Genomic DNA, 26,804 nt, shown 5'->3' with positions numbered 1-26,804 from the left:
GATTTTTTAAATATACTTTCTTTTGCCAGGCAACTCAGAGTAACCCAAAGACCGCCTACATATTTAGTGCGATATTGTATTTGAATTCTCCTTAGGCCCAGAGGGTATTGTCCCCTTGAAATCTTGGCAATGTGATAATAATGCAGGCAAGAATATAATATGGAGCATATAATCTACTAATGGGTTTGAAAATGGGCAAATACACTAGGGCCAGAAGAGAAGTTTGGATATTATTGAGTGCAACCATGAGATGTTTGCTCCATTAGATTTTGTGGTTTCTGCCGCTAGATCTTTGCTATTTTTAAGCCTGACTTTTTTGAGTGATGGAACTTTGTGTTTATCACTAGCTTCCTTTTACTCAATTCTTTGCATGCGCCTAAATGTAGGTTTTGGTAGGTAGTGTATAGATCACATCAGTCTCTCTCTCTCTCTTCTTCTTTCTTATTGCTGTGGGCAGCACCGCTGTCGGAGGCGGCGATTGCACACGCGCGCACGTGAGAGAGAGAGAGAGAGAGAGAGAGAGGCGGCCGGCGATACTAGTGCATCCAATAAAACATACTTCCCATCCCAAAATTTGAAGGGTCACTTCAAGTCAGCATCATCCTCCCCTCCAGCACCATTTTCGTCGTCGCCAAAGCCACCTCGCGTGGCCATTTGCCTTGTTGGTCGTACAAGGGCTTTTGAACTTACAGGGCCAACCATCAAAAAGTACCTTTTGCAGTCGGTGCCGAACAGCGATGTGTTTTTACATTGATAAGGACTCCTACAAGCTCTCTCTCCTCAAGGATGCTTTAAATCTGATACATGTCCGTATCTTCTCGCCAAAGCCCATTCCAGAAAATAGGGTTTTTGCAGATGTTCTCACTGCCTACAATTCTCCTTATGGCATTCAGGTACTTTTTCTCAGCGTATTTTTTGAATATGTGAATGAGAATGTGAATCGTCTCAAGCACTGTTTTTCAAAGATTTTAAACCTTGAACAGATTTTGCTAAGATAGTATAAAAGAGCCAAAACAGTTTTTTAATGTAACAATGAGACTTGTAGTTTGTCTAATAGTCTTGTCACTTGTTCAAGAATGCCCTTGGCATTTACCCTCAATTAGCTAACGGCAGCCAGTGCTATTGCGCACGCGCGCTAGTTGTTAGGCTGCTGCTCCATTTCCGAAGCTATGTCTGATAAAGACCTAAAAAAGAACGCACATCATATGCTGTTTTGGGCAAATCCCAATTACGAATCTGTTTGAGCTTTGCGGGGTCTAACGTGACACTGTTTGCAGAAATGATCTAGCCCATGTAAGTAACTTCAACTAGAAAAAAATCCGATTTCTTAGCTGCAATGTATAGCTGACACTCATCCTAACGGGCTAACACCCTTTCTACATCCCGTTCATGTTGTTTCCATGATGTAGAAAAAATGAGAATGTCATCGACAAAATTAAACACATATATGCTAATCATATCACCAAAACGACCTACCATGAAACGGTTGAATGTACCCAGGTCTCACGGCACCTGTCAATCCAAAAGGCATAACAACATATTCCCATTGCCCCCGCTCCCTGTGGAAAGCGATCTTGTAGATGTCACGCTTGAATACCCTTACTTGATATTACCGAGGGAAAGAATGGAGGCCCTGCTCGCTGCGGATGACCACGGGAGAGGAGCTTGCTAGTGAGAGAGTGAGCGTGCTTTTTTTCCAATTAATTTGTGGATCATGCTCACGAAACCATTTAATGCTGAAAATCATATCACATTCTGAGAGAGGAGAAACAACAAATTTTCGGCGGAAAGATGCTTGCTGAACAGAGACTAACACATTCGGACATTTCTGCGTGATTAAAGAGTATATGTTGAGAGCGAAACCAGACACCTCGATAGGAGCCGTTGGAATAGCTTCTAGGCGAGCCCTCTTTTCAATCCTCCAGTGTAAACCAAAGCATAATCCCGCCAACAATGCCACCAAACCGCATCTCGATGTGGCTCTCAATGTGAATGAGCTGGGAGTGGCCTATTGCCCAAGTTTAAGTGCAGGAACTGATAGACAAAATGACTGCAGCATTTTGGTCTGAATGATCTCGATAGACATGGATGCAATAAGGATTAGTCAATCGGACATCTATGAGGTCCCGACTGGATCTAGATGCGATTGCTAAATATGTTGCCGATAAATCATGGTCTGAGATCCGAATGACTTTTTGAATGTGATTTCTCATGTGATGTCCTGTGATGTGACTGTCGATTGGTACATGTGCTAGATGTGTGTTCCTAGTGCGTCAGTACTAACAGTCAGTGTCTATTACGACAGTTTATGGCCTCTGTCTGTTTTGTAGGCGTAATCGAGGGCGATTACAATGCTTTCAAGAGAGGGGTATGTCACAAATTGGTGACATGGCATGGCTCGGACAATAGGCAGGAGAGCATACACACATCCTTCCTGGCTGGTAGCTGCTGATATGGCTCACTGTACAGAAATCAGTGCTGACATGGCGGGCTGTACGGAAACCCGTGAGTTGCGAAAATCGTGATTTACGGAGATCAGTGCTGGCGTGGCTGGCTGTACGGAATTCCGCGTTTTGCGCTGGGGAAAATCGGTAGCTGAATTCTACGCAATTGCTTAGTGAAGCTGTTGGAAAAAGTTGCTTTATTTAAGTTGATTTTTATGAAGCTTTTGATTTTGAAGCTTTTGGGGCTCTGCTTTTAGCATCCCTTGCAACCTTTATTAAGAAGAATTCTTGTCGTGTTGCGGTGGGTTCTTGACTTGGAGTGTCCAAGTCTGTTACAGAGCGGCGTGCAATAGGAGTGTACTCAAAGCTAACAGTTGGAGTAGGAGAAGGAGCGGGGGGAGGGTGAAGTGGAGAGGGTGAGCTCGGGCCCGTTGGGAGGGGAGAGGGACGCTCGGAACTCGATGAAGGTTCAGCCGGCTGTGGAGCTGGCCAAACTCTCTTGCGTGGACAAGCCCTCGCAAGATGGCTCATCTGTCTCCAAATGAAACAGTGGTTCGAGAGGCCCTAATTCTCCACACTCTGTATGATCCAACCACCACTCCTATGAGGCAGCAAAACCATCTTCGGGAGTGTATGTGTGTCTTGAACGAGAACCCGCACAGTGGGTAAGCCTGCGGCCTTGGCCACAACGGATGCTAAGGTGCGCGGGGTCTCTAAGACTGTTTCAATCATGGATCCAATCCTGGACAACGGAAATGAAGGTGTCACGTGACACATCCAACCCTATGTGTCCGTGGACAAGCTACAGCATGATCATGGTTCAGTCAGTTCAGTCAAGTTTAGATCAGAAGTGATCTGGCACTTTTGTGAGTCTATTCGTAGACCGTGCATGCCCAGTCTCTTAGCATAGATGCATATCCTCTGGTTGCACACAGCATGATCATCAGTATTCCCTTCAGAGTCCATTAGATTCAGTCGGGGGAATTTTCCAATGCATTTAGCCTATTTTCCCTATTTTTGGTATTTTCACTTATTATTTTTAAGTGACTTTCCAACAAAAGTAGGCAGGGCAATTTTGCTAAGTTAATATATAAGCAAACCCAAGTTAGCACTTTCTTGCAGAAGAGGCAGTAGAAGCACATGCTCAACAGACACCTTCTGAGCAGAACCCAGCAAGAACCTTGGCGTTTTCCATTTTCGTCATCGCCAACACCCTCAAGCACCTAGCGTTTTCTGTCTTGACAGTTTCCGCATCAGCAGCAGTACCGAGATCCCTGGCATTTCCATCCCTTGCATGATCGCCATCATCTCCCAGTCCCCTAGCGGTTGCAGATCCACCCAATCACCAACAGAAGCATCAGTTTGCTAGCGTTTTCCAATTTCAGCCATTAGCGTTTTTGGATTTCCATCAACAACAACAGAGCAGCCCAGCGTTAGTGGTTTTCAGCCAAAGCCACATCAGAACAACAGCGTTTCAGCCCTATGGGACATCAATAGAATCAGCCCTAGTTGGTTGCAGAGGATTCTTAAATTCAGCCCTCGAAACGCAGCCAAAACAGTCATTTTCAGCCACCGAAACAGTCCCGAAGTTCAGCAGCTAAAAGACCACAGATCTCAGCCCTAAAGTCGTAGTCGTCATCATCGTCGTCGTCATCGGCATAGTCCCAAGTTGCATCAGTCCATTGCATACGCATTGTACCACTTTGTGCAATTAAAAGTAGACCACTCTCGCCGACGAGAGTGGGGCCTTCGGAGGAGGGTTTTACGTCTTCTCCGCTGTCGTATCTCTCTTCTCTCTCTATCTCTTAGTCTCATACTCTTGCACGCACAGTGTCCATTCACTTTGTTTGTGATCATAGCACTTTCCATTAAGAACGGAAGGCTCTCCCTTCCATAAGAAATAAAAGGAACCTTGAGCACAGTTCGGAGCACTCATTTTGAGTAAAGCGCAAACAATCATTCCGCTGCACCTAACGTTGGTATCAGAGCTTTGGCAGTGTTCTGTATCACTCAAGGAAAGAACCACAAGAATCACAAGATTTTTTTTGCTGGTTGAGGTCGCACGAACCCAAGTTCACTTGGGCGTGTCGATTCCTAATCGTGTTTTTTGAAGAGTGGCAGGAATCCCAAGAAAGAAGGGCTTGTCCAGCCTCCCTTTGTGTCTCTTTTCACTCATTGAGAGCGGACCGTGCACTTAGCGGCTGGCCAATCGACGTGAGGTGGGAAAAAGCAACCTTGATGTGAGTGCAAGGCCGCCAATCGGTGGGCCCGCGGAAAAGAGTAGAACTCAGGTGAAGAGAAGATCCTTCTCAAACATAGATTGCAAGCAAAAGAAGAACCTCAAGAACCTCAAGAACGTAAGAACCTCAAGAACTCAAGAACCCCAAGAACCAAGATACCCAAGAACCCAAGACCCCCAAAAACCCAAGTTCCTCGTGGACTTAAGAACCCATGACCACAATAACCCACAAGAACCCACGAGTTCAGAATGATCATCACTCGAAGCGGAGTGGATATTTCGCTTGGAGGTGATAAGCATGAGAGAGGCGAAGAAGAATTTTCCCCACCAGGAGGTTTTTCTGACCCTTTTCCAGCTACGACAAGGATTGCACTAACTCCTATGGAGGCTTTCGACAAGAGGATGATGGACAGGAAGTTAGAACGCAAAGAAAGAATCGCAGCCATCGAGCGTAAGTACTAAGAAAGAATGGCAGTCATAGCCCGTGCGAGCGAGCAAGCCCGCTTGGAAGCCAAAGTAAGAAAAGCAGAAATGGATCGCAGACACGCAGAAGACAAAGCAGAAAGAAAAGCAATACAAGAACAGAGCGACTGACAAAACAAAGAGTTCTGGCGACTATATTCTCAAGTTCAGGCATAGATGCAAGAGATTTGGGGAAATGAGACTCTCTCAGTCTCTTCTTCTCCAAAGCATGACTCATAGGTTTTGCATGATTATGAGAAGCATGATGATTTGGATGACAGAGATAAGCATGATGATTTGAATGATATTGCTAAGCATGATGATTTGGATGCCAATGACAAGCATGATGATTTGCATGATCAAAATGCGATTTCTCACGAGCTTGATGATTTGCATGATCAAGATGTGATTTCTCACAAGCATGATGAGTTGCATGAAGATGATGTGATTGTTCACAAGGATGATGTGTTAGTGGATGCTTTTTCTAGCGAAGCTAACCTCGTTGTAGATTCGATCAATCACGAAGAACCGATCTTGGCTTTCGAGCCGAGGTCCAAAGAACCCCCATAGGACGATTCGATCATTCAGGAAGAAGCAATCTTGGCTCTCGAGCATAGGTCCAAAGAACCCTCGCAGGAAGTATTATGTGTTCTCATGATTGATACGCACGCATTGTTCGAATGTTTCATTCGTGATCGTTTCTTGTATTTTAGTCAGCATCGTTATGTGATCCCTTTTCCTAGGCATGACATATTGTATGTTGAGCACGTTTCTCTCATGGATGAGCACAAATGTATGCGGATTTTTCATGAAAAGCTGAAAAGTATGTATGTAAGGAAGTCACATTCCATGTCTCTTCCTTGGCATGACACAATTTCCGAACGAGCACATGAAAGTATGAGCACCAAGTGTGGGCATTTCCGTTGTGAATTGCACAGTTGATTGCTCTAGATCGTAAGAGAAAGATTCAATCTCATTGTTTGCATGTGTTTGATGAGAGGGTGGTCACTCCATCTCTATGTTCATCTACATTGCATACACAGTCTTTAGCGAAGACAAGATTTTTTCCATTCACTTTACATGGAATAGGCATGTTTATATTTTTGTGTTGGAAATGGTTTCAGGAATTTTCAGCCTCGGAGATTGTTGAAGAAGATGGACCTACGTCCATAGAAGAAGTGAAAGCATTGAAGGGAAGATTCAAAAGATTTTGTCGCTTTCGGCGCGGCCCAAAGAAGCAAGCGTTGCAGACCTTTATGAAGTTCAAGTACCGCACGAGCCACACATCCGAGTGGGCCGGCGAAGAGTCCCTTCCAGGATTGTGGATGTTATTGGCGATCTCCCTCGACGCCATACAGTTCGGTACCAGTACCTCACTTTGAAAAGGAAGGGATGTCACGTGACACATCCAACCCTATGTGTCCGTGGACAACCTACAGCATGATCAGGGTTCAATTAGTCCAGTCAAGTCTAGATTAGAAGTGATTTGGCACTTTTGTGAGTCTATTCGTAGACCGTGCATGCCCAGTCACTTAGCATAGATACATATCCTCTGGTTGCACACAACATGATCATCAGTATTCCCTTCAGAATCCATCAGATTCAGTCAGGGGAATTTTCCAGTGCATTTAGCCCATTTTCCCTATTTTTGGTATTTTCACTTATTATTTTTAAGTGACTTTCCAACAAAAGTAGGTAGGGCAATTTTGCTAAGTTAATATATAAGCAAACCCAAGTTAGCACTTTCTGGCAGAAGAGGTAGCAGGAGCACATGCTCAACAGACACCTTCTGAGCAGAACCCAACAAGAACCTTGGCGTTTTCCATTGTCGTCATCGCCAACACCCTCAAGCACCTAGCGTTTTCTGTCTTGACAGTTTCCGCATCAGCAGCAGTACCAGATCCCTGGCGTTTCCATCCCTTGCATGATCGCCATCATCTCCGAGTTCCCTAGCGGTTGCAGATCCACCCAATCGCCAGCAGAAGCATCAGTTTGCTAGCGTTTTCCAATTTCAGCCATTAGCGTTTTTGGATTTTCCATCAGCAGCAACAGAGCAGCCCAGCGTTAGTGGTTTTCAGCCAAAGCCACATCAGAACAACAGCGTTTCAGCCCTATGGGACATCAATAGAATCAGCCCTAGTTGGTTGCAGAGGATTCTTAAATTCAGCCCTCGAAACGCAGCCAAAACAGTCATTTTCAGCCACCGAAACAGTCCCGAAGTTCAGCAGCTAGAAGACCACAGATCTCAGCCCTAAAGTCGTAGTCGTCATCATCGTCGTCGTCATTGGCATAGTCCCAAGTTGCATCAGTCCATGGCATACGCATTGTACCACTTTGTGCAATTAAAAGTAGACCACTCTCGCCGACGAGAGTGGGGCCTTCGGAGGAGGGTTTTACGTCTTCTCTGCTGTCGTATCTCTCTTCTCTCTCTATCTCTTAGTCTCATACTCTTGCACGCACAGTGTCCATTCACTTTGTTTGTGATCATAGCACTTTCCATTAAGAACGGCAGGCTCTCCCTTCCATAAGAAATAAAAGGAACCTTGAGTACAGTTCGGAGCACTCATCTTGAGCAAAGCGCAAACAATCATTCCGCTGCACCTAACAGAAGGGGAGATGCATTCGCCTCAGGCGTGGAAAGCAATTTGAGATAGGAAGATCTGCCTCCTCCTCAAACACATATGTAGTCGGATTGAAACCGTGACGCATCTGTCCAAGCGAGCCGCCCGAATGCCTAGTGGGCTCATCGTTATCACTTTAACTGCCATTTGTGGAGACTCAAGCTCTATTTGGTAGTAGCCTCTCTCGAGAATTTACACATCAATGATCTTGACCACTTTAGTGAGGAGTCGGGCTTGGAGCAAGTCCGAACCTTGCCTCTGCTGGGCCCTGTACCAACAATTTTGCAAATGACCGAGGTGGCTTGAAGCCATTCCACCTCAGCCATCAAGCTCGCTTGCTCTTATGGCGATAGAGCAAGTCGAAGGGTCTGCTCTGCGGTGTTGAACGAGAGGGCTTCGGTAGAGTCCCTTTGGGATGGAGCAAGGGCCGTCATTTTGTGTGTGCTCTTCTAAAGAGGAAGGCGAAGACGTAGACAATTCTCCCGGGAATAATTGTCTCCTCCTTGCCATATTCATTATCGGAATCCATGTGTTTTGCGGGAAAAGGGATTGGATCCTTCGTAGAAGAAGAATCAGTTGAGCTCTGTTACCACTGTAATAGTTTTGGACACTCCAAGCCGAAGATCTATAGCAACACACGTGAGAGAAACTTGAAACAACTGAATAGAACTGAAAATAGAGGAGGAGAGACGAAACGACACGACGAAGTTTTGCACCGGTCCCAAAGACTGGCACCCCTTCTTGATATTTCTTTATTATTATGCTTCTCAAAGTACAACGTTCGAGGGTCCTCCTTCTCTTAGCGCTTCCACGCAAAAGCTGAGCAGAAATGAGGCCTTGGGCACACTTATAAAGGTCCTTGGTTAAACTCAGGAGCATGAAAAGTTGTAGTTCTAAAAAGCAGGTGGTGTCCAAAAGCAAGTGCCCCATGGGCTGCACGTAAAACGTGGAAATCCGTACGGTGCGACGTCAAAAGCCAACGTTAAACGTGGAGCGTCTTTACGACAGTGCCACGTGAGCAGCTCCATGCAAATTTGGTTCCTTGCTTTATTTTTAGAGACTTCATAAGTTAGGATGGATTAGGTTTTTAAACCTAACCTCTTTTGGGCCACTCAGCCATGATCTGCAAGTTGGTAAAACTTCTTCTGCCTCCTTCATTAAGGTTTTGGACCCTTTCTGTGCGGACTCTATCATTTAGGCCATCGTCATCACTTTGTGACAATGTTACTACCCAAGATGTTGCACGATTGTTCATAAAGCATTGATATCCATTGTGTGGCTTACCTAAATCAATTGTGTTGCATCATGATTTAAAACTAACATCCCATTTTTGGCGTGCTTTGTTTGAAATTTTTTTCACTCAATTAAATTTTTCTTATCATTTCATTCACAATCTTATGGACAAACTGAAATATATAATTAGTTTGCATTTGATGATCGCAAAGCATATGTTGATGATAAACAATCTAAGTGGAAACAATATTTGCCGTTAGTTCAGACTGTCTTGAATGATTCATTTTCTAGTGCAGATACGAGGCAGCCTTTGGCCGACCATTTTAGTCGTTGACTAGATCTATTTTCAAAGTTCATGATGCTAATTGTGTTAGTTAATTCTATGCGGAGGTACTTAAGAGTATTGAGCTTCGGCTTAGCAGGGCTCAAGAGTCCTATTGGAGGCATGCTAATAAGCATCGACAAGATGTCTCATTCAAGGAGGGTGATTGGGTGGTTTGAAGGATCATGAAGCAACGTCTCAAGCAAGTTGGTAAGATGTGTCCTAAAGTTTTCTTTCGTATGTATGGCTTGTTTCCTATCATCAAACAGGTAAATGATGTTCCCATGCAATTACGCTTGCCACCTTCTTGGACAATGCATAATGTTTTCCATGCTTCTTGGCTTCAACTTTTTTAGGGTGATCCTCCAAGGAGCATTCCAAACGAGGAGCAACCGGAGTAGTTCACATAGCCGAAGTTATGGAGACGGAACAGATCCTTTTGCATCGATTCAAGAAGAAACAAGCGAGACAATACTTCTTGAAGTTCCAAGGATCGAGGGACACACGAAGCTGCTTGGGTGGACGATGAATTTTTCATCGACTATCCAGATTTGCTAGCCTAGTATAAGGAGGCCATGCAGCTTGGTACGCGTACCTCACCTTAACCAGAAGTCACATGCAGCTTGGTACTCGTACCTCACCTTAAGCAGAAGTCACGTGCACATGGCTCTGTGTGCCGCGTGGACATGTTTCATTGACTTCCAAAGCCAATTCTATACATATCTCTAGATAGGAGTGTCTTGTCAAAGTTGACGATGCAGAAGTGCTCGATCGAAGAGAGAGAGAGAGAGAGAGAGAGAGAGAGAGAGAGAGAGAGAGAGAGAGACTTTTGAACCAGTCAACCTGGATAATGAATTAGATGATTTATAATGGGGGCTTTTGGTTTCTTATATAGTCACCTAGGCAAATTGCCCTACCCAAGATTTGACAAATAAGTAAGTAAATACCTAAAGCCAAAATAAATACATTAGGCTATTTACTTGAGATGCCATATCTTAACACCCTCTCTTTAGCTCGTAGTGGACATAAATGGTGAGACCAAGTTGATGAAGAAGTTACCATGGACACATGAGCAACAGCTCTCATGCTGGATACACCTTAGATTGGCTAGTATCAAGGTGTGGACATAAATGGTAAGACCAAGTTGATGAAGAAGTTACCATGGACACACGAGCAACAACTCTCATGCTGGATACACCTTAGGTTGGCTAGTATCAAGGTGTGGCCTGAGAAGATTGCCATCTTGAGCACCAATTGCCTTTCAGAAAGTTGAAATGTAGACCACACTACGTCGAAGAATCTCCATTTGTGAATTGTGAACACATCACTTTCAAACACTCCTAGATAATGAACTTTGAAACACATCTTGTTCATAATCCGGCCAACAACAATGAATTGGTTCACTTGTTCATAGTGTTTTAGGTACGTTTGATTGATTCCTTGTGAGATGAACTTTGAAACACATCTTGTCCATAATCCGGCCAACAACTATGAATTGGTTCACTTGTTCATAGTGTTTTAGATACGTTCGATTGATTCCTTGCGAGATGAACTTTGAAACACATCTTGTCCATAATCCGGCCAACAACAATGAATTGGTTCACTTGTTCATAGTGTTTTAGATACGTCTGATTGATTCCTTGCGAGATGCATGTGCCTTGAACTCCGACCCATAAACACATGGGTCTAAAGCATTTGTATGGAGCATTGTTTCCCCCTCTCTACCCCTCACAAGCCTCTCCCTGGATGAAGCTAGTGGCAACAACAATATCCACTTGACTAGAAGGCGAGAGTCCTTGCCAATGTAGTCTCTTATGTTTGCCTTTGCCTTTGTCCTTTGTACAGCTTGTGTGGTTGCCTTTGGATCTGCAATCTCTAGACAAATGACCTTGCTTCCCACAATTGTAACAACGGCTATTGGTCTTCTTTCTAGAATCCAAAGCAGTAATTGCTTTACCACCTTTGTTAGAAATTTGACTTTTGCCTTGAGTGATTAACATGGCTTCCTCCTCAATGAGAAAAGAGCTGAGATCATCAAATTCTAGCTTTTTCTACGTGATTTGTAGCCGAAGTGTCCTAGACACTGTTTCATACTTCTCAGGTAATTTCATGAGTACCAAAGCAGCTAATTGGGTACTCGTGAGTGCACTTTTCATAGGCGATAGTTGATCATGAATAACCTTAGCTTTCATAAGAAATGACTGCATGAAACTTCCGGTTGAAAAATTGATAGCAAATAACTGTTTAAGAAGGGTGAGCGCTCGCATAGTAGAATCCTAATCAAACATTTTGGCGAGCTTAAACCACATATCAGTGACAGTCTTCAAAGTCTCTATGGCTGGAGAAAATTTTCTTTACAAGAGATTCCGCAATGTGTCAAATTTAATTGATTGTCCACCTTCCTTAAACTCTTGGACTTTTTTGCTTTTGTCTTCCAGAAAGTCATACTGGTTGGCTTTATAAAAATTCTTCTTCTTTGTATAAAAGCTGCTGTCGTCAGAGTCCGAACTATCTGAAGACGAGTCCTCTGTAGAACTGTCAACCACGGGGCGAGATTTTGGCTTCTTTGCCTTTTTCTTGCCCTTTCCGAAGCGTTGCTTTTTGCTTCGCTTTTTGCCTTTTGTCTTCTTTTGTCACGTGACACATCCCAACCCTATGTGTCCGTGGACAAGCTACACCACAACAGGGTTCAGTCAGATTAGATTAGCAGTGATCTGGCACTTTTGTGAGTCTATTCATAGACCGTGCATGCCTAGTCACTTAGCATAGATGCATATCCTCCGGTTGCACACAGCATGATCATCGGAATTCCCATCAGAAATCCATTAGCATCAGTTAGGGGAATTTTCCAGTGCATTTAGCCTATTTTCCTATTTATTGGGATTTTCACTTATTATTTTTAAGTGACTTTCCTACAAAGTAGGTAGGGCAATTTTGCTAAGTTAATATATAAGCAAACCCAAGTTAGCACTTTTTGGCAGAAGAGGCAGTAGGAACTTCCCGCTCAACAGGCAACTTCTCAGCAAGATCCTCTCCGTCCCCCCGGCGAGGCCACTCCCACCTAAGTCAGCGTTTTCTCCATAGCCGATCCTTCCCTTCGTGGAGTTTTTCAGATTCTGTTATCGCCATCCCAAGCCCAGCTTGCCCTGGCGTTTTACCCCCATCCGGCAGCAGCCATCAAGAACTACTAACGCTAGCATTCTCTGGCAGTTCTGCAGCGTTTTCAGCATGTGCTAACGCCAGACAAACCTCAGCAAGATCAGCGATTATCATCAGTAAATTGCAGCAGATTACCACGGCAGAAACCTCTTCAAAAACGCTAGCAAGACCCCAGCAATTGTCCAGCGGTTCAGCCCAGTCACTAACGCTAGCCTATTGCAGTTTCAGCAGAGAGAAAAACTCAGAATTCAGCATATAGAACAGTAGCAGATTCCCCCCATTCAGTTGCAGAAGATCCCCGAGTTTAGTCCCGAAAAACACAGGCAAAAACAGTCATTTTCAGCCACCGAAACAGTCCCTGCATTCAGCGATTAGAAGCCACAGATTTCAGCCATCGAGTCGTCGTCGTCATCACCGTCGTCGTCATCGGCATAGTCCAACTTGCATCTGTCCATTGCATACGCATTGTACACCTTTGTGCAATCAAAGTAGACCACTCTCGCCGACGAGAGTGGGGCCTTCGGAGGAGGGTTTTACAACCTCTCGGGTGTCGTATCTCTTCTCTCTCCTTCTCTCAGTCTCATTCACTTGCACGCACAATCCACTCACTTGTTCGTGACCACAACACTCTACAAGATGGAAAGCGCTCTCTTTCCCTAAGAACTAAAAGGAACCTTGAGCAATAAAGATCACTAATCTTGAGAAAACACAACATTCATTCCGCTGCACCTTACATTGGTATCAGAGCTTTGGAAGTGTTCTGCATTACTCAAGGAAAGAACCACAAGAACCACAAGAATTTTTTTGCTTGTTGCGATCGCACAAACCCAAGTTTACTTGGGCGTGGCGATTCCTAATCGTGTTTTGTTGAAGAGTGACAGGAATCCCAAGAAAGAAGGGCTTGTCCGGCCTCCCCTTGTGTCTCTTTTCACTCATTGAGAGCGGACCGTGCACTTAGCAGCCGGCCAATCGACGCGAGGTGAGAAAAAGCAACCTTGGTGTGAGCGCAAGGCCGCCAAGGGGTGCGCCCGCAGAAAGGGGTAGAACGCGGGTGAAGAGAAGATCCTTCTCCAACGCGATTTGCAAGCGAAAGAAAACCTCAAGACTCAAGAACCTCAAGAACCCAGGATTCTCACGAATCAAGGACCTCAAGAACCTCAAGACCCTCAAGAACCCAAGTTCCTCGCGAGCTTAAGACCCCAAGATCCTAGTGCATGGTCGTCACCCGAAGCGGCATGGATACTTCGCATTCAGGTGATGAGCATGAGAGAGGCGACGAAGGATTCTCCCCACCTGGAGATTTTTCCAACCCTTCCCCTTCGCCATCTACGCCACAAGTTGTCCTCACTCCTATGGAGATGATGGTCAAGTTGATGTTGGACATGATGGCACACAACAAGAAACGAATTGAGTTGCCTTGGCACAACTCGCAAGTAAAGCAGAAGAACAAGCAGCAAAGGACTGTGCACAAGAAGCCAAGGACCGCGAGCGCGATGAAAGAAACGACAAACTTGCTGCAAAACAAGAAGAAAATCGACTTGCTCAGGAACGTGAGCGCCTTGCTTAGGAACGTGAGCGCATTGCGCTTGCCGCAAAACAAGAAGAACAGCGACTTGCTCTCGAACGCGAGCGCGCTGAACGAAAAGAACGCAAAGCAGAAAAGGAGGCCGAGCGTGAAGCTCAAAGGGAGCTTCGCAATCAAGAATTTATAGCCCAAATCCTAGCCTCGAAGACCGAACCACCCAAAGATCGTGGGAGTTCGTCAAGTGGCGCAAGCCACGATGCGGATTCACACAATCCAGTCACAGAGAAGTTGACTTTCAGTAAGTATGACAGTAAGATGGATGCTACTGTTATTCATTCTTGGTTGCATCAATTTAATGCTTATTTTGCGACAACTAAGAAAACAGGCAATAGCAAAGTTTTGACGGCAGCTATGTACCTTGCCGGTGATGCCATAAATTGGTACCAGGCATGGCAAGAGGCACAGCTAGCCGCGCACCTAGAGGCAGCCGATGATTTCACGCCCCTCTCTTTTAGTTGGGTTGATTTCCAAGACAAGCTCAAGGCGCGGTTTATGCCACCTCAGTATCTTGCACGATTGAAGGATGATTGGCGAGCTCTCAAGCAAAACGGTATGCCGGTTATGTCTTTCTCTAATCGGGTTTTGCAGCTCGGCACTCAATTACGCAAATCGGATGCGAAGCGCAAAGAGGCATTTCTTTACGGATTAGACGAGTATATCAAGTATGATGTCAAGATACTCGATCCAATCGATCTCAACAAAGCGGTAGCCATTGCTCTCGCCCATGAGATGAAGCACAACAAAGGAAAACCTAAGGAGAACAAGACTTCCACAAGTACCTCGCAGACTTCTCAGAACCCGCAGAACGGTAAGAACGGTAGGAATGGTAAGAATGATAACTCTTCTAACCAATCTTCCAACAGTATCTTAACAAAGAATTCTTCCAATGAATCTAAGGGTAAGGCTAACGCAATTGCTAAACCTAAGCTTACTCCAGATGAAAAGGTAGCAAAAGGAATTGTAGGAGGTTACATCACTTCGGAAGAACAAAGCACTTATTCTAAGGAAGGTCGTTGTTTTCATTGTCACATTAAGGGTCACAAAAAACGAACATATCCTAAGCTTGAATCGAATGAATCTAAAGAACCCACAATACCCACTACATCTGTCAATGCAATGAATGATAACACGATTGTGCCCACAGTTTCTCAGGACCCTCCCATTGATGATTCTCTCATTAAATGTTATGGTCGTACGTCGGGACACCGTTTTGTCATATTGTTTGACCCAGGTAGTATGCATGATGTGATCAGCCCCTCTCTTGTTGAGAGAGCCTGCCTCGAAGTTAGTCTGAGATCTCCTATCGAGGTCTCTGGCTTTCGTCGTGGTATGGACGCTCTCATCACGAAGGAGTGCCTTGATGTGTTGTTTGCAATTCAACAGACTGCCTTCACTAGAAGATTTGTTGTTTCTACTCTCTCTGGATGTGATATGATTTTAGGCATGAAATGGTTTCGTGAAATAAACCCTCTCGTTGATTGGGAGGCTAGCACTTTAACTCTCAATGCCAAAAGTGATTCTCCTACTGTCTTTCATGGAGTGGATACTTCTCCTTCTCCATCTCTCATTGCTAATATGCAGGACAAGATTGAAAGGATTTGGGATAAGGAGATTCTCTCAGTCTCTCTTTCTCCACAGCATGACACACAGGATTTGCAGGATAATGATCTGCATGATGATTTGAATGACAATGACAAGCATGATGATTTGCATGATCAAGATGTGATTTCTCACAAGCATGATGCGTTGCTTGAAGATGATGTGATTGTTCACAAGGATGATGTGTTAGTGGATGCTTTTTCTAGCGAACCTAACCTCTTTGTAGATTCGAGCAGTCACGAAGATCCGATCTTGGCTTTCGAGTCGAGGTCCAAAGAACCCCCACAAGACGATTCGATAATTCAAGAAGAAGCGATCTTGGCTCTCGAGCCTTGGTCCAAGGAACCATCACAGGAAGTATTATGTGTTCTCATGATTGACACACACGCATGGTTCGAGTGTTTCATTCGTGAAGGTTTCCTGTATTTTAGTCAGCATCATTATGTGATCCCTTTTGTTAGGCATGACATATTGTTTGTTGAGCACGTTTCTCTCATGGATGCGCACGAATGTATGCGGATTTTTCGTGAAAAGTTGAAAAGTTTGTATGTCAGGAAGTCACATTCCATGTCTCTTCCTTGGCATGACACAATTTCTGAAGGAGGACATGATTGTATGAGTACCAAGCATGGGCATTTTCATTATGATTTGCCACAGTTGATTGATTTCGATCAAACAAAAAAGATTCGAGCGCATTGTTTGCATGTGTTTGATGAACGGGTTGTCACTCCGTCTCTATGTTCATCGACATTGCATACACAGTCTTTAGTGAAGAACATATTTTTTTCCTTCACTTTACATGGAATGGGTATGTTCATGGTTTTGTGTTGGAGATGGTTTCAGGAATTTTCAGCCATGGAGATTCTTGAAGACGAAAGAAGCAGATCTCTAGACGAAGTTGAAGCAAGGAGGAGATTCAAAAGACTTTGTGTCGCTTTCGGCGCGGCCCAAAGAAGCAAGCGTTGCAGACCTTTATGAATTTCAAGTACCGCACGACCCACACATCAGAGTGGGCCGGTGAAGAGTCCCTTCCAGGATTCCGGATGCTATTGGCGATCTCCCTTGACGCCATACACTTCGGTACCAGTACCTCACTTTGAAAAGGAGGGGATGTCACGTGACACATCCCAACCCTATGTGTCCGTGGACAAGCTACACCACAGCAGGGTTCAGACAGTTCAGTCAGATTAGATTAGCAGTGATCTGGCACTTTTGTGAGTCTATTCGTAGACCGTGCATGCCCAGTCACTTAGCAGAGATGCATATCCTCCGGTTGCACACAGCATGATCATCGGAATTCCCATCAGAATCCATTAGCATCAGTTAGGGGAATTTTCCAGTGCATTTAGCCTATTTTCCTATTTATTGGGATTTTCACTTATTATTTTTAAGTGACTTTCCTACAAAAGTAGGTAGGGCAATTTTACTAAGTTAATATATAAGCAAACCCAAGTTAGCACTTTCTAGCAGAAGAGGCAGCAGGAGCTTCCCGCTCAACAAGCAACTTCTCAGCAAGATCCTCTCCGTCCCCTCGGCGAGGCCACTCCCACCTAAGTCAACGTTTTCTCCATAGCCGATCCTTCCCTTCCTGGCGTTTTCCAGATTCTGTTATCGCCATCCCAAGCCCAGCTTGCCCTGGCGTTTTACTCCCATCCGGCAGCAGCCATCAAGAACTACTAACGCTAGCATTCTCTGGCAGTTCTGCAGCGTTTTCAGCATGTGCTAACGCCAGACAAACCTCAGCAAGATCAGCAATTATCATCAATAAATTGCAGCAGATTACCACAGCAGAAACCTCTTCAAAAACGCTAGCAAGACCCCAGCAATTGTTCAGTGGTTCAGCCCAGTCACTAACGCTAGCCTATTGCAGTTTCAGCAGAGAGAAAAACTCAGAATTCAGCATATAGAACAGTAGCAGATTCCCCCCATTCAGTTGCAGAAGATCCCCGAGTTTAGTCCCGAAAAACACAGGCAAAAACAGTCATTTTCAGCCACCGAAACAGTCCCCGCATTCAGCGATTAGAAGCCGCAGATTTCAGCCATCGAGTCATCGTCGTCATCACCGTCGTCGTCATCGGCATAGTCCAACTTGCATCTGTCCATTGCTTACGCTTGTACACCTTTGTGCAATCAAAGTAAACCACTCTCGCCGACGAGAGTGGGGCCTTCGGAGGAGGGTTTTACAACCTCTCGGGTGTCGAATCTCTTCTCTCTCCTTCTCTCAGTCTCATTCACTTGCATGCACAATCCACTCACTTTGTTCGTGACCACAGCACTGTACAAGACAGAAAGCACTCTCTTTCCCTAAGAACTAAAAGGAACCTTGAGCAATAAAGATCACTAATCTTGAGAAAACACAACATTCATTCCGCTGCACCTTACATCTTTGCTCGAGTCAGAGGAGCTAGAAGAACTCTTAGAAGAAGAAGAAGAAGAAGAAGAACTGAGTACTCCTTCAAATCGAACACGCTTCTTCTGCTTTCTTGCCGATTCAAATGTAGACTGACGACCCAAATAACCCGGGAAGTCAACGCCTTTCTTCTGCTTTTTGTCGTGCTTTTTAGCTTTGTTCTCAGTTTGAGGGGTGGCTTTGTGATCTGCCGCCACTGTGTGTGCACCTCATCGAAAGAAGTCTGGCTCATATATTTTGCAAATTTTGGGTCCTTCGCAAAATTAAGCATCATCTTTGTTGCATCACCCATCAATCGTTGACGCTCCATCTCTTCGAGCTCCGCCTGAGTAGGCCGAGCGGGCCATACTCCTCGCGTGAATCTTCATTGTGATCTCTTCCCGCATCTCCGGATGCAAAGGAAGTCGACTGATCTTTGCTTGAAGCCATAAGTGCCGCGGAAAAAAAAGATCGGATTTCCTGTAGAAGAGAAATCGGCCATGCTCTGATACCAATGTAACAGACTTGGACACTCCAAGTCGAGAATCTACCGCGACACCACAAAATAATCACTTTAAAATAGTTCACAGTTCACAATTGATTCGACACTGGCCCGGCGGAGTTCCGTGCCTAGAGATATTGGCCCCAAAGACTGGCGCCCCTTTCAGTATTTCTTTTTGTATTAATCTGCAACTCAAAGTACAAGCGAGTAGCTGGGCGCTCACTCTCAGACTCTGCGTCCAGATGCTCTGAGAAGTGAGTGGCCAAGTGTCACAAACGGGAGCGCATAACACTATAAAATACATTCGGATAAATAGGATTTATCACTTATTACCGAAGCCAGAGGATATAGAGAGAAATACATAGAGAGAGAGAGAGAGAGAGTGAGAAGATCGACACAGTATTGGGGACCAGAAGATGGGCTGGTCTCCCCCTCCCCCCCTCCCGTAATAGTATCTTCATTACTGAGGAGAAGTCTATACAAGCACTTGAACCAAACGTATTACCACGTTCGTTCTAGAATAAGACTTGATGGTTCCTGGAAGCCTCGGCTTCCTATTCCTAGGGCAAAACCCTATTCCAAGGAACTTCCATTCCTTATTCCAAATCCTCGAGAATCAAGGTTCTCGCCTCTGGATCTCACCTTCCAGACTCAGGGCATGGCATCCCTGCAACTCTTTTCCAACTCTGTTTCCAAAGTGCTCTTCCCGCAGAACAACTCTGCTTTTCCGAACACGAAGTCCTTACTTGGGAATCCCTACTTCTGGATCACAACTTGAGAGACTACATCTCTCCGATCCGTGGATCTACTTTCCAAACTCGGGTACGAAACCCTTGGGCTGATCTGGCTCTAGTTCCTCAGAGCGCTTTCTCCCGCAGAGGTTCATGCCTTCCTCTGCTCCTACTTCCTCACTAAGAGGAAGTACACCTGCAAACAAATACTTAGAGATCATAACATGAAAATCGTTACCTTCAAAGTCTCGACGCTCGAAACGCAATTCGGTTCTCGAAAAGCAATTCCCCGGAAGAGATCTCTACAGAGAAAATCCTCTCTTCCAATCCTACACACAAAAGAGGTGTGTTCTCGGGTTCCTTCTTGTAAATCAGCCCCGTCTACGACGTTTATCGGCTGAAAACAGAGAAAAACAGCAACTTGTCGCGATGGAAACATGCTCCGTAGGCACTTCTTCGCGAGGGAACTCGTGCACTGGGTCTTGGCGACATTTGGTACACTCTGGGTAGCCATGGGCATCACCGGCAATGTCTTCTTTGCGGCTAAAATCTGCAGTAGCATCTCCTTGTTGCAAAAATTGATCCCCTCCTTTGAGTGAGGGCATGTGATGCTTTTATAGCTCCTGGCCACGGCACGAATAGCTGCTCGCGTAGAGATTGCGGGTTTTTTTTTTTTTTTTTTCTTTAAGTGCTGTTGTGCTAGAAAAAGAGAGAGAAAACGCTGGCTGATCTGTTGCCGTATTTATCAGATGGCTGCCCACTTACTAAGTAGTGGACGGCCAGCATATTTTAAAAATAGTCTGAATCTGCCCAAAAACTCAATAAAACCTTATAAGTTAAAAACATTGCTTTCACAGTACTTCCTAGGTGTCCCTGGATGCAATCACATGCACAGTTGCAATGCAGACATAGACTTCCTCGCGGAAAAGCATTTGCTTTCCTGAAAAGCAATCCCGCTTTCTCAGAAAGCATCTGTTTTTCCTCAAAGTTTCCTCTGAACCCATCTTCATTCAAGTGCTTGCTTTTCCTTGTGCACAGTTAACACAGTTCGGAATTTCCTCTTAACTATGGATATTCCCTTTCCGATACACCTGTCACCCACCTTGTGATGCATCATGAATACCCATCACCTAGTCTTTTCCTACCGAACTTACGGTACAATCTCCTTCACGATGCTCTATGTCACCCATCCTATGACGCATCAGAGATGTCCGTTCCCGGATGGTCGGATACTTCTTTTTGATGCTCCCTGTCACCTATCCAATGTGATGCATTAGAAGTACCCTTTCCTGGTGGCCTTACAGATATTCCCGTTCAGAGTGCTCCCGTCATTACTCTGAATGACGCATTAGGATTATTCTGTACTCGGATGTCTCCAGTGAGAAAAACCCTCTCAAATTCCAATAATTCATTTAGAATTTTTTTTCTTGGTGTTCCAAGCGAGAAAACCCTCTCACTTATAAATCCAATAATTCATTTAGAATTATTTTCCTGTCAGATAAAGCCAATTTAGCAACACCAAGCCACTAATCTATAGATCTTACAAGGGATGCCAAAAGCAGAGCCCAAAAGCTGTTCCCAAAAGCATTCAAAGCTAAAAGCTTTGAAAAATAAAGCAAGAGAACTCTCTCTCTCTCTCTCTCTCTCTCTCTCTCTCTCTCTCTCTCTCTCTGATCGTCTTGCATAGCATAAAGCAAAAGAGTTCTCTCTCTTTCTCAAATTGCGTAGGAAAAAAGCAGAAAACTGCCTGCCGTAAATTTCGCCGCAAAACGCGGGCTGTACAGCCTGCCACATGTCAATGGTTCCGCTTTTTCCGGGGACTGCCGTATCAGCATTTCAGGGTAATGTCCGGTGCTGGCCAGGCTGCATTCCATGCTAGGAGAGGATGTGTGTGTATATTGGGCAGCCACGTCACCAGTTTGTGACACATCCTTCAACGGAAGTGGATGCATGCTACATGCGAATGTGAATGTAGAAGAGGGTTAGGGATTCTTCCTCAACTCCTTCCATATCCGCGTACGAGGGGAATAGATCTTGGCTCTCAAGATCTAAATCTTTGTGTATCCAATCCCGATCTTCGTTCATGATGAAGAGGTTAGACCTTAAGGGTATCCAAGACATAGCAATGAAGACAGGAGTGCGGCCGATGCGCTATGGACCAAGGGTGGGAGTGGCTGACAGGTCCGGGGTAGGATTGCGGCACTCCGGAGTGGGAACACGGCACTTTTTTGGAGAAAGAAATTCTGAGATAGGTTCTTACCCTGTGTGTTGAAATTCGTGCTGAAGGTAGGAGGCATCCCTCCTTAGGACGTGCCACTGATTGAAATCCATAAGGGGATCCCTGCATGCTAGGCATCGTGACATACATCCGTCCTAGAAAACCAAGCATCCATACTCCATATGCACCAAAAGCACCTGTTCCATAGGGACCAAATCCCCGTGAAGGCATACTGAACTGACTCTTGGCTGCCATATCTGAGAACTCTGGAATCGCGCCTAAAAATCCCAGGTTGGGTGGCGTTTGCTGCGTTTGTTGTATCTGCTGTATTTGCTGCTGCATCTGATTGGCCATTGAATTTGATCTTTCTTGTTACTTGTTTGTTTTGGTTGTTCTTACCTCAGCTTTTCTACAAGGAGAGGGTTGACCACCCCCTTACACTGTCTAATCATAGTGTTCCTTTGCTTCATCTTTAGGCAAGAAGATGCTCCACGAGATCATTCAGTTAGGTTTCTTGAGCTTTTTCCACATCAGATGGATTATGTTATGCCTGATACTGCTCTGCTTGGGCATTGTCATCACCTGCTTCAGTTTGTTCCTGTTCGTGCTCTTTGTCCCCAGCCTCTTATCCACTTGCTCTTCCACAGCTCATACTCTCCTTGTTGATTAGGAGGCACTTCCATGGTCAATTGCTGCAGTGCTGGACCCGAAGAATTGGAGACAGTTGCCTAAGCTTTGATACCACTTGTTGATTAGGAGGTACTTGCATGGTCGATTGCTGCAGTGCTGGACCCGATTATTTGGAGACAGTCGTCTAAGCTTTGATACCACTAAAACTGGCGAGTCCTTGACAAGGTGGTAAAAATACTGCAACAATACTGAACTGAGCTGAAACGGCAAGCTGAAAGTGGAAAACATTGTAGAGAAGAGACCCAGAGTTAGGAGCGTTGGCCCCTTAAGTAGGCGCCCTAGCGGTATTTCTTTATTTCATAGATGAACTGCCGCAATTACAACTGTTTAGAGTGATCACACTCACAATCTGATACGATCTCAGTATTGCAATCTGAGAACTAATGGCACCCTGGCCCTCTTTTATAAGCACTTGGCCCCAAAAGCTGCAAAAGCAGCTAAAAAATTATATGTTATTTTTACAAAGGTGCTGAGCACATAAATCATGTGATATCAATGACTGGTGTCCAAAAGCACATAAAAATAAAGTGCTTTCATAACTGTTGCGCTCATAAGCAACCTCCAATGCAGAAAAAAGTGCTACGACAGCCTGTCTGTACGCTGCCACTTTAACAATTTGTACACCTGTCACATCAACATGCCACATCAGCACCTGTGAACTCCAGTGTGGATGGCGAGCAGCTGTGCTCTATCTTGGGTGTTTGGGTCCTGTTCCGGGCCGGCTCTTCCCTGTCCAGTCTATTGCGATTCTGTGTTGTCATCACTTGTGACATAGAACTTCATGTATTGTTTGTGTGGGTTGCAGGTACATGAAGGAGTCAAACTCTCATTGGGAATCTTTGGAAGCGCAACGACAATGCGCGAGTCCGGACCAAAGTGGTCCTATCTTACATTGTTCGAGAGTAGAAGATCTCAAGATTTGAAGCAGCAAGATCCAAAGTTCAAGGACAATCCAAACTTGAAGATTGGCTCGTCCAAGAGGAGGGAAAAACCAGTTCCAATGGTGGGAGGCAGCTCAGCCTAGCCTCTTTTTTTAGCAGCACCAAATTTCTGTAAGGCAACTCAAAGCTTGATCAAGCAACACATTAGCCAAAAGGTATGCTTGATTAGGCTATCAGTGACTTGTTTTTGATGGTCGTGAGATTCTCCTTAACGGCTTCCTTGTCTGCTTGACCGTATTGGACATGCAAAAGTTGCAATGCTGGTGATATTTAGCTCATGGACATGGGGTAATTATTAATCACATCAACAGTTTTTTTTGTTTGCTGCCTTTCTTGTGATTGATAACACTTAGAATGCATGCATGCTTTATCTTGTGTGTAGGAAAGCAGAGAGTGAAAGCATTGCAAAACCCATCGGATGTCTTGCAAGACTTTGCCAGGAGGGCCGCCTTTTGGAGGCAGTTCAAGCTGTGGAGGTTAGTGAGAGGGAAGGTCTCCGCATCAGCAGGAATGATCTCTTCTGCCTCTTACAGGGATGCATCAGACAGAAAGATTTGGCTGCAGCCCGTGAAGTCAACTCCCTCATTGCAAGAAGAGCGTTCGACATAAACACGTTCTTTGGGAGCCATTTGATTCGTATGTTTGCCTCTTGCGGGAGTCTGTCAGAAGCAGATATATTGTTCAGAAAGCTGTCTAATCCAAGTGTCTATACATGGCATGCCATTATTTCTGCACATACCAAGCTTGGACAAAATGAGAGGGCCTTTCAGTTATATAACAATCTATTGGATTCCAAGTTGAAACCCAATGAATACATCCTTGTTGCAGTACTTAAAGCATGTGCAAACCTTACAGATATAATACAAGGTAACCTTATCTACTCCTACATTGTTGAGGATGGGCTTGAAACAGATTTGTATATTGGCAACACGATGATGGACACTTATTCAAAATGTGGCCATCTCCAAGATGCCCAGAAAGTTTTTACCAAAATGAGCAATCGAGATGTGGTCTCCTGGAACACTCTTATCACAGGGTATGCAACACATGTGCATGGGTTGGAGGCTATTCAACTTTTGCAGCAAATGCATCAAGAGGGTATGCGTCCAGATGATGTTGCTTATTCAAGTGTTGTCAAAGCATGCTCTAGCATGAGTGATGCAAGGAAAGGAGAGCTTATTCATCATTCTATTATTGATAGTGGCGGTGGAGGCGATTCTCATTTTTGTAGTATACTTATTCACATGTACATGGAGTGTGGAAGTGTGGAGGATGCAAACAAAGTTTTTGAAAGGCTGCTAGATCGAGATGTTGTTACGTGGAGTACCATGATTTCAGGATATGCTCATCTTGGGCATGGAGCGAAGGCCCTAGAAGCATTCGAGAGGATGCAAGGAGAAAATTTGAAGCCTAATAATGTAACCTATCCCAGCGTTTTAAATGCTTGTGCCAGCTTACTTCTCCTTGATGAGGGGAAATTAATTCACTTCCATATCATGCAAAGTGATTATGACCAAGATTTCTACATTGGTAGCGCTCTGATTGACATGTATGCGAAGTGTGGGGCTCTCCAGGATGCGTTGGGGGTCTTTGATCGGTTTCCGGCACCAAATGAGATAACATGGAACTCGATGATTGCTGCATATGCTCAGACAGAGCATGGTGAAGAGGCACTTGAACTCTTCCAACATCTTCAGGTTTTAGGTTTTAAGCCAGACAGAGTTACATATCTCAGTGCTTTGAAGGCTTGTTGCAGCATGGCAGCCTTGGACTGGGGCAAGCTTCTCCATGACCAAATTATTAGGCGTGGATTTGTAACCGAGCTTTCAGTTGGCAATGCACTAATTGACATGTATTCAAAATGTGGGAGCCTTGCAGATGCATGCACCGTCTTTGGAGATATGCCAAATCAAGGGATTATTACATGGAGCACATTGCCCGCTGCATATGCGCAGCATAATGACTATCTTTCAGTTTTTGAATGCTTTGAAAAGATGCAGAAGACAGGTGTGAGACCAAACAGTGTGACATTTGTTTCTCTTTTATCGGCATGCAGCCAGAAAGGTTTTACTGACAAAGGTTATGAGTACTTTTTCTCCATGAAAGCTAGTTACGGTCTCAAGCCCACAACTGAGCATTATAATTGTTTGATCGACCTTCTTGGTCGTGGAGGACGGATGCACGAGGCAGAGCATTTGCTTGCAACAATGCCGTTCCAAGATAAGTTTATGGGATGGAAATCGTTGCTGAGCCATTGCAAAGTTTACAATCAAGTGAAGAGAGCCAGGCGTTGTTTTAATAGGCTGGTTGTTATTGATCCCAAGGATGCCTCTGTGTATGCTCTTATGTTGGACATCTATGCGAATGCGAACATGTGGAATGAAGTGCGCGAAATACAGGAGATGAGGAATCGGGCTGGGGTGCGCGGGAAGCTGGGGAAGGCATCTATTCAAGTTGGCAATGTATTTCACAGCTTTACTGTAGGTTGGAGAAACCACCCAAAAGAGGACGTTATTTACAAGAAGCTGAAGACAGTAGGGCTCCAGATGGAAGACAAGATCTCATCACGGAAGCTATTAAATCTAGTGAGCTCAATTTTTGAAGAGCACAAGGATGATTTGCTATGTGGGCATTGTGAGCTACTTGCTATAGGCCTGGGACTCACAAGCACAAAAGAGGGTACAACTCTGCGCATTTCCAAGAATTTAAGAGTGTGCATGGATTGCCATGCTGTCACCAAATTCATCTCCGAGGTAGAAAAAAGAGAAATCATGATCATGGATACATTCCGTGTTCATCGGTTTAGAAATGGAGAATGCTCTTGCAATGATTGAACTCAATTTTTCAACATGGGTTCACCAAAAGTTAAAACATTCTTGGAGAGCTAAATATAACTGGGCTCTCAAGCTTTACAGATAGAAGAAAGGACAGTTGTCCAGGTGAAGCATGAGAAAGAAAGAAAAAAAGAGAGTAAACGCTCTATTTTTGTCCTTTGGAGGCCGGAGTCGACCTTTAGGACTCACAGATACATCATTTATTGCATTCCACTCTAGATATCAAGCTTCATACTGAAGTTTGTGTATGTGGACCTCATCAGCCTATCAGATAGCAGCTTGCTCTTAGAGCCTCAAACAAGTTAGCAGTTTAATAGACGATTTACATCTAATAGATGATGGGGAAAGACGAGAAAGTTGTGAGAGCCAAGCTCCCCTTGACTTCCTCCTTGCTCAGCTCTACGTGGAAAGTTTGTTACTATTTTCTCCACCCTTTTCAAAGATGTATTGTCCTCAATGATAGCTAAGTACTTAGAAGCTTAATTTGTTCAACTACAAAGATATTTGACAGAGGTGTTCCATACCCCATTGTAAAGCAGTCCATAGAACTAAGCGAAATCTTTCAGTATATATTTGACCAGAACAAATCATGTGTCGTCATAAGAATCACAATGACGTATTTACTATCTTGAACTCATTTTCTTTTACTTTCCTTAAACAACTTGTTTACTGTGGTTTAGATGAAGAGTCAAACAAAGTTTCTCTTTATTATAATATAGCCATCTTGCTATGGCAATGACTACACTTTGAGAGTCTTCTCAACTTGTATTACCTTGGTTAACCTAGACATGAGAATTCTATCAAATGAAATTAACAAAGTTTCATTATTTACTGT

General features: G+C 44.5%; 1 protein-coding gene across 2 annotated transcripts; it reads left to right on the top strand.

The window, feature by feature from the left end:
• Positions 1–389: 389 nt before the first annotated feature.
• Positions 390–26,507, top strand: LOC147432778 (pentatricopeptide repeat-containing protein At2g03880, mitochondrial-like). 2 transcript variants are annotated; one of them, XM_086492594.1, is made up of 6 exons: positions 390–893; positions 23,000–23,197; positions 23,284–23,290; positions 23,388–23,423; positions 23,518–23,611; positions 23,680–26,507. In XM_086492594.1, exons 1-6 carry the CDS (start codon positions 738–740, stop codon positions 25,967–25,969), a joined length of 2,781 nt encoding a protein of 926 aa, XP_086348720.1. In that variant the 5' UTR covers positions 390–737; the 3' UTR covers positions 25,970–26,507. The 2 variants fall into 2 exon arrangements, with proteins under 2 accessions (XP_086348720.1, XP_086348719.1); XM_086492593.1 differs by lacking the exons at positions 23,000–23,197; positions 23,284–23,290; positions 23,388–23,423; positions 23,518–23,611; positions 23,680–26,507 and adding exons at positions 9,422–9,531; positions 9,678–17,852 and having other exon boundaries at positions 795–893.
• The last annotated feature ends 297 nt before the right edge of the window (positions 26,508–26,804 follow it).

This window comes from Adiantum capillus-veneris, chromosome 20 (assembly GCF_014529385.1).
Source record: "Adiantum capillus-veneris isolate H3 chromosome 20, ASM1452938v2, whole genome shotgun sequence".
Classification (NCBI taxonomy): Eukaryota; Viridiplantae; Streptophyta; class Polypodiopsida; order Polypodiales; family Pteridaceae; genus Adiantum; species Adiantum capillus-veneris.
Note: the sequence above shows the minus strand (reverse complement) of the source record. Positions and strands in the feature narration are given on the sequence as shown.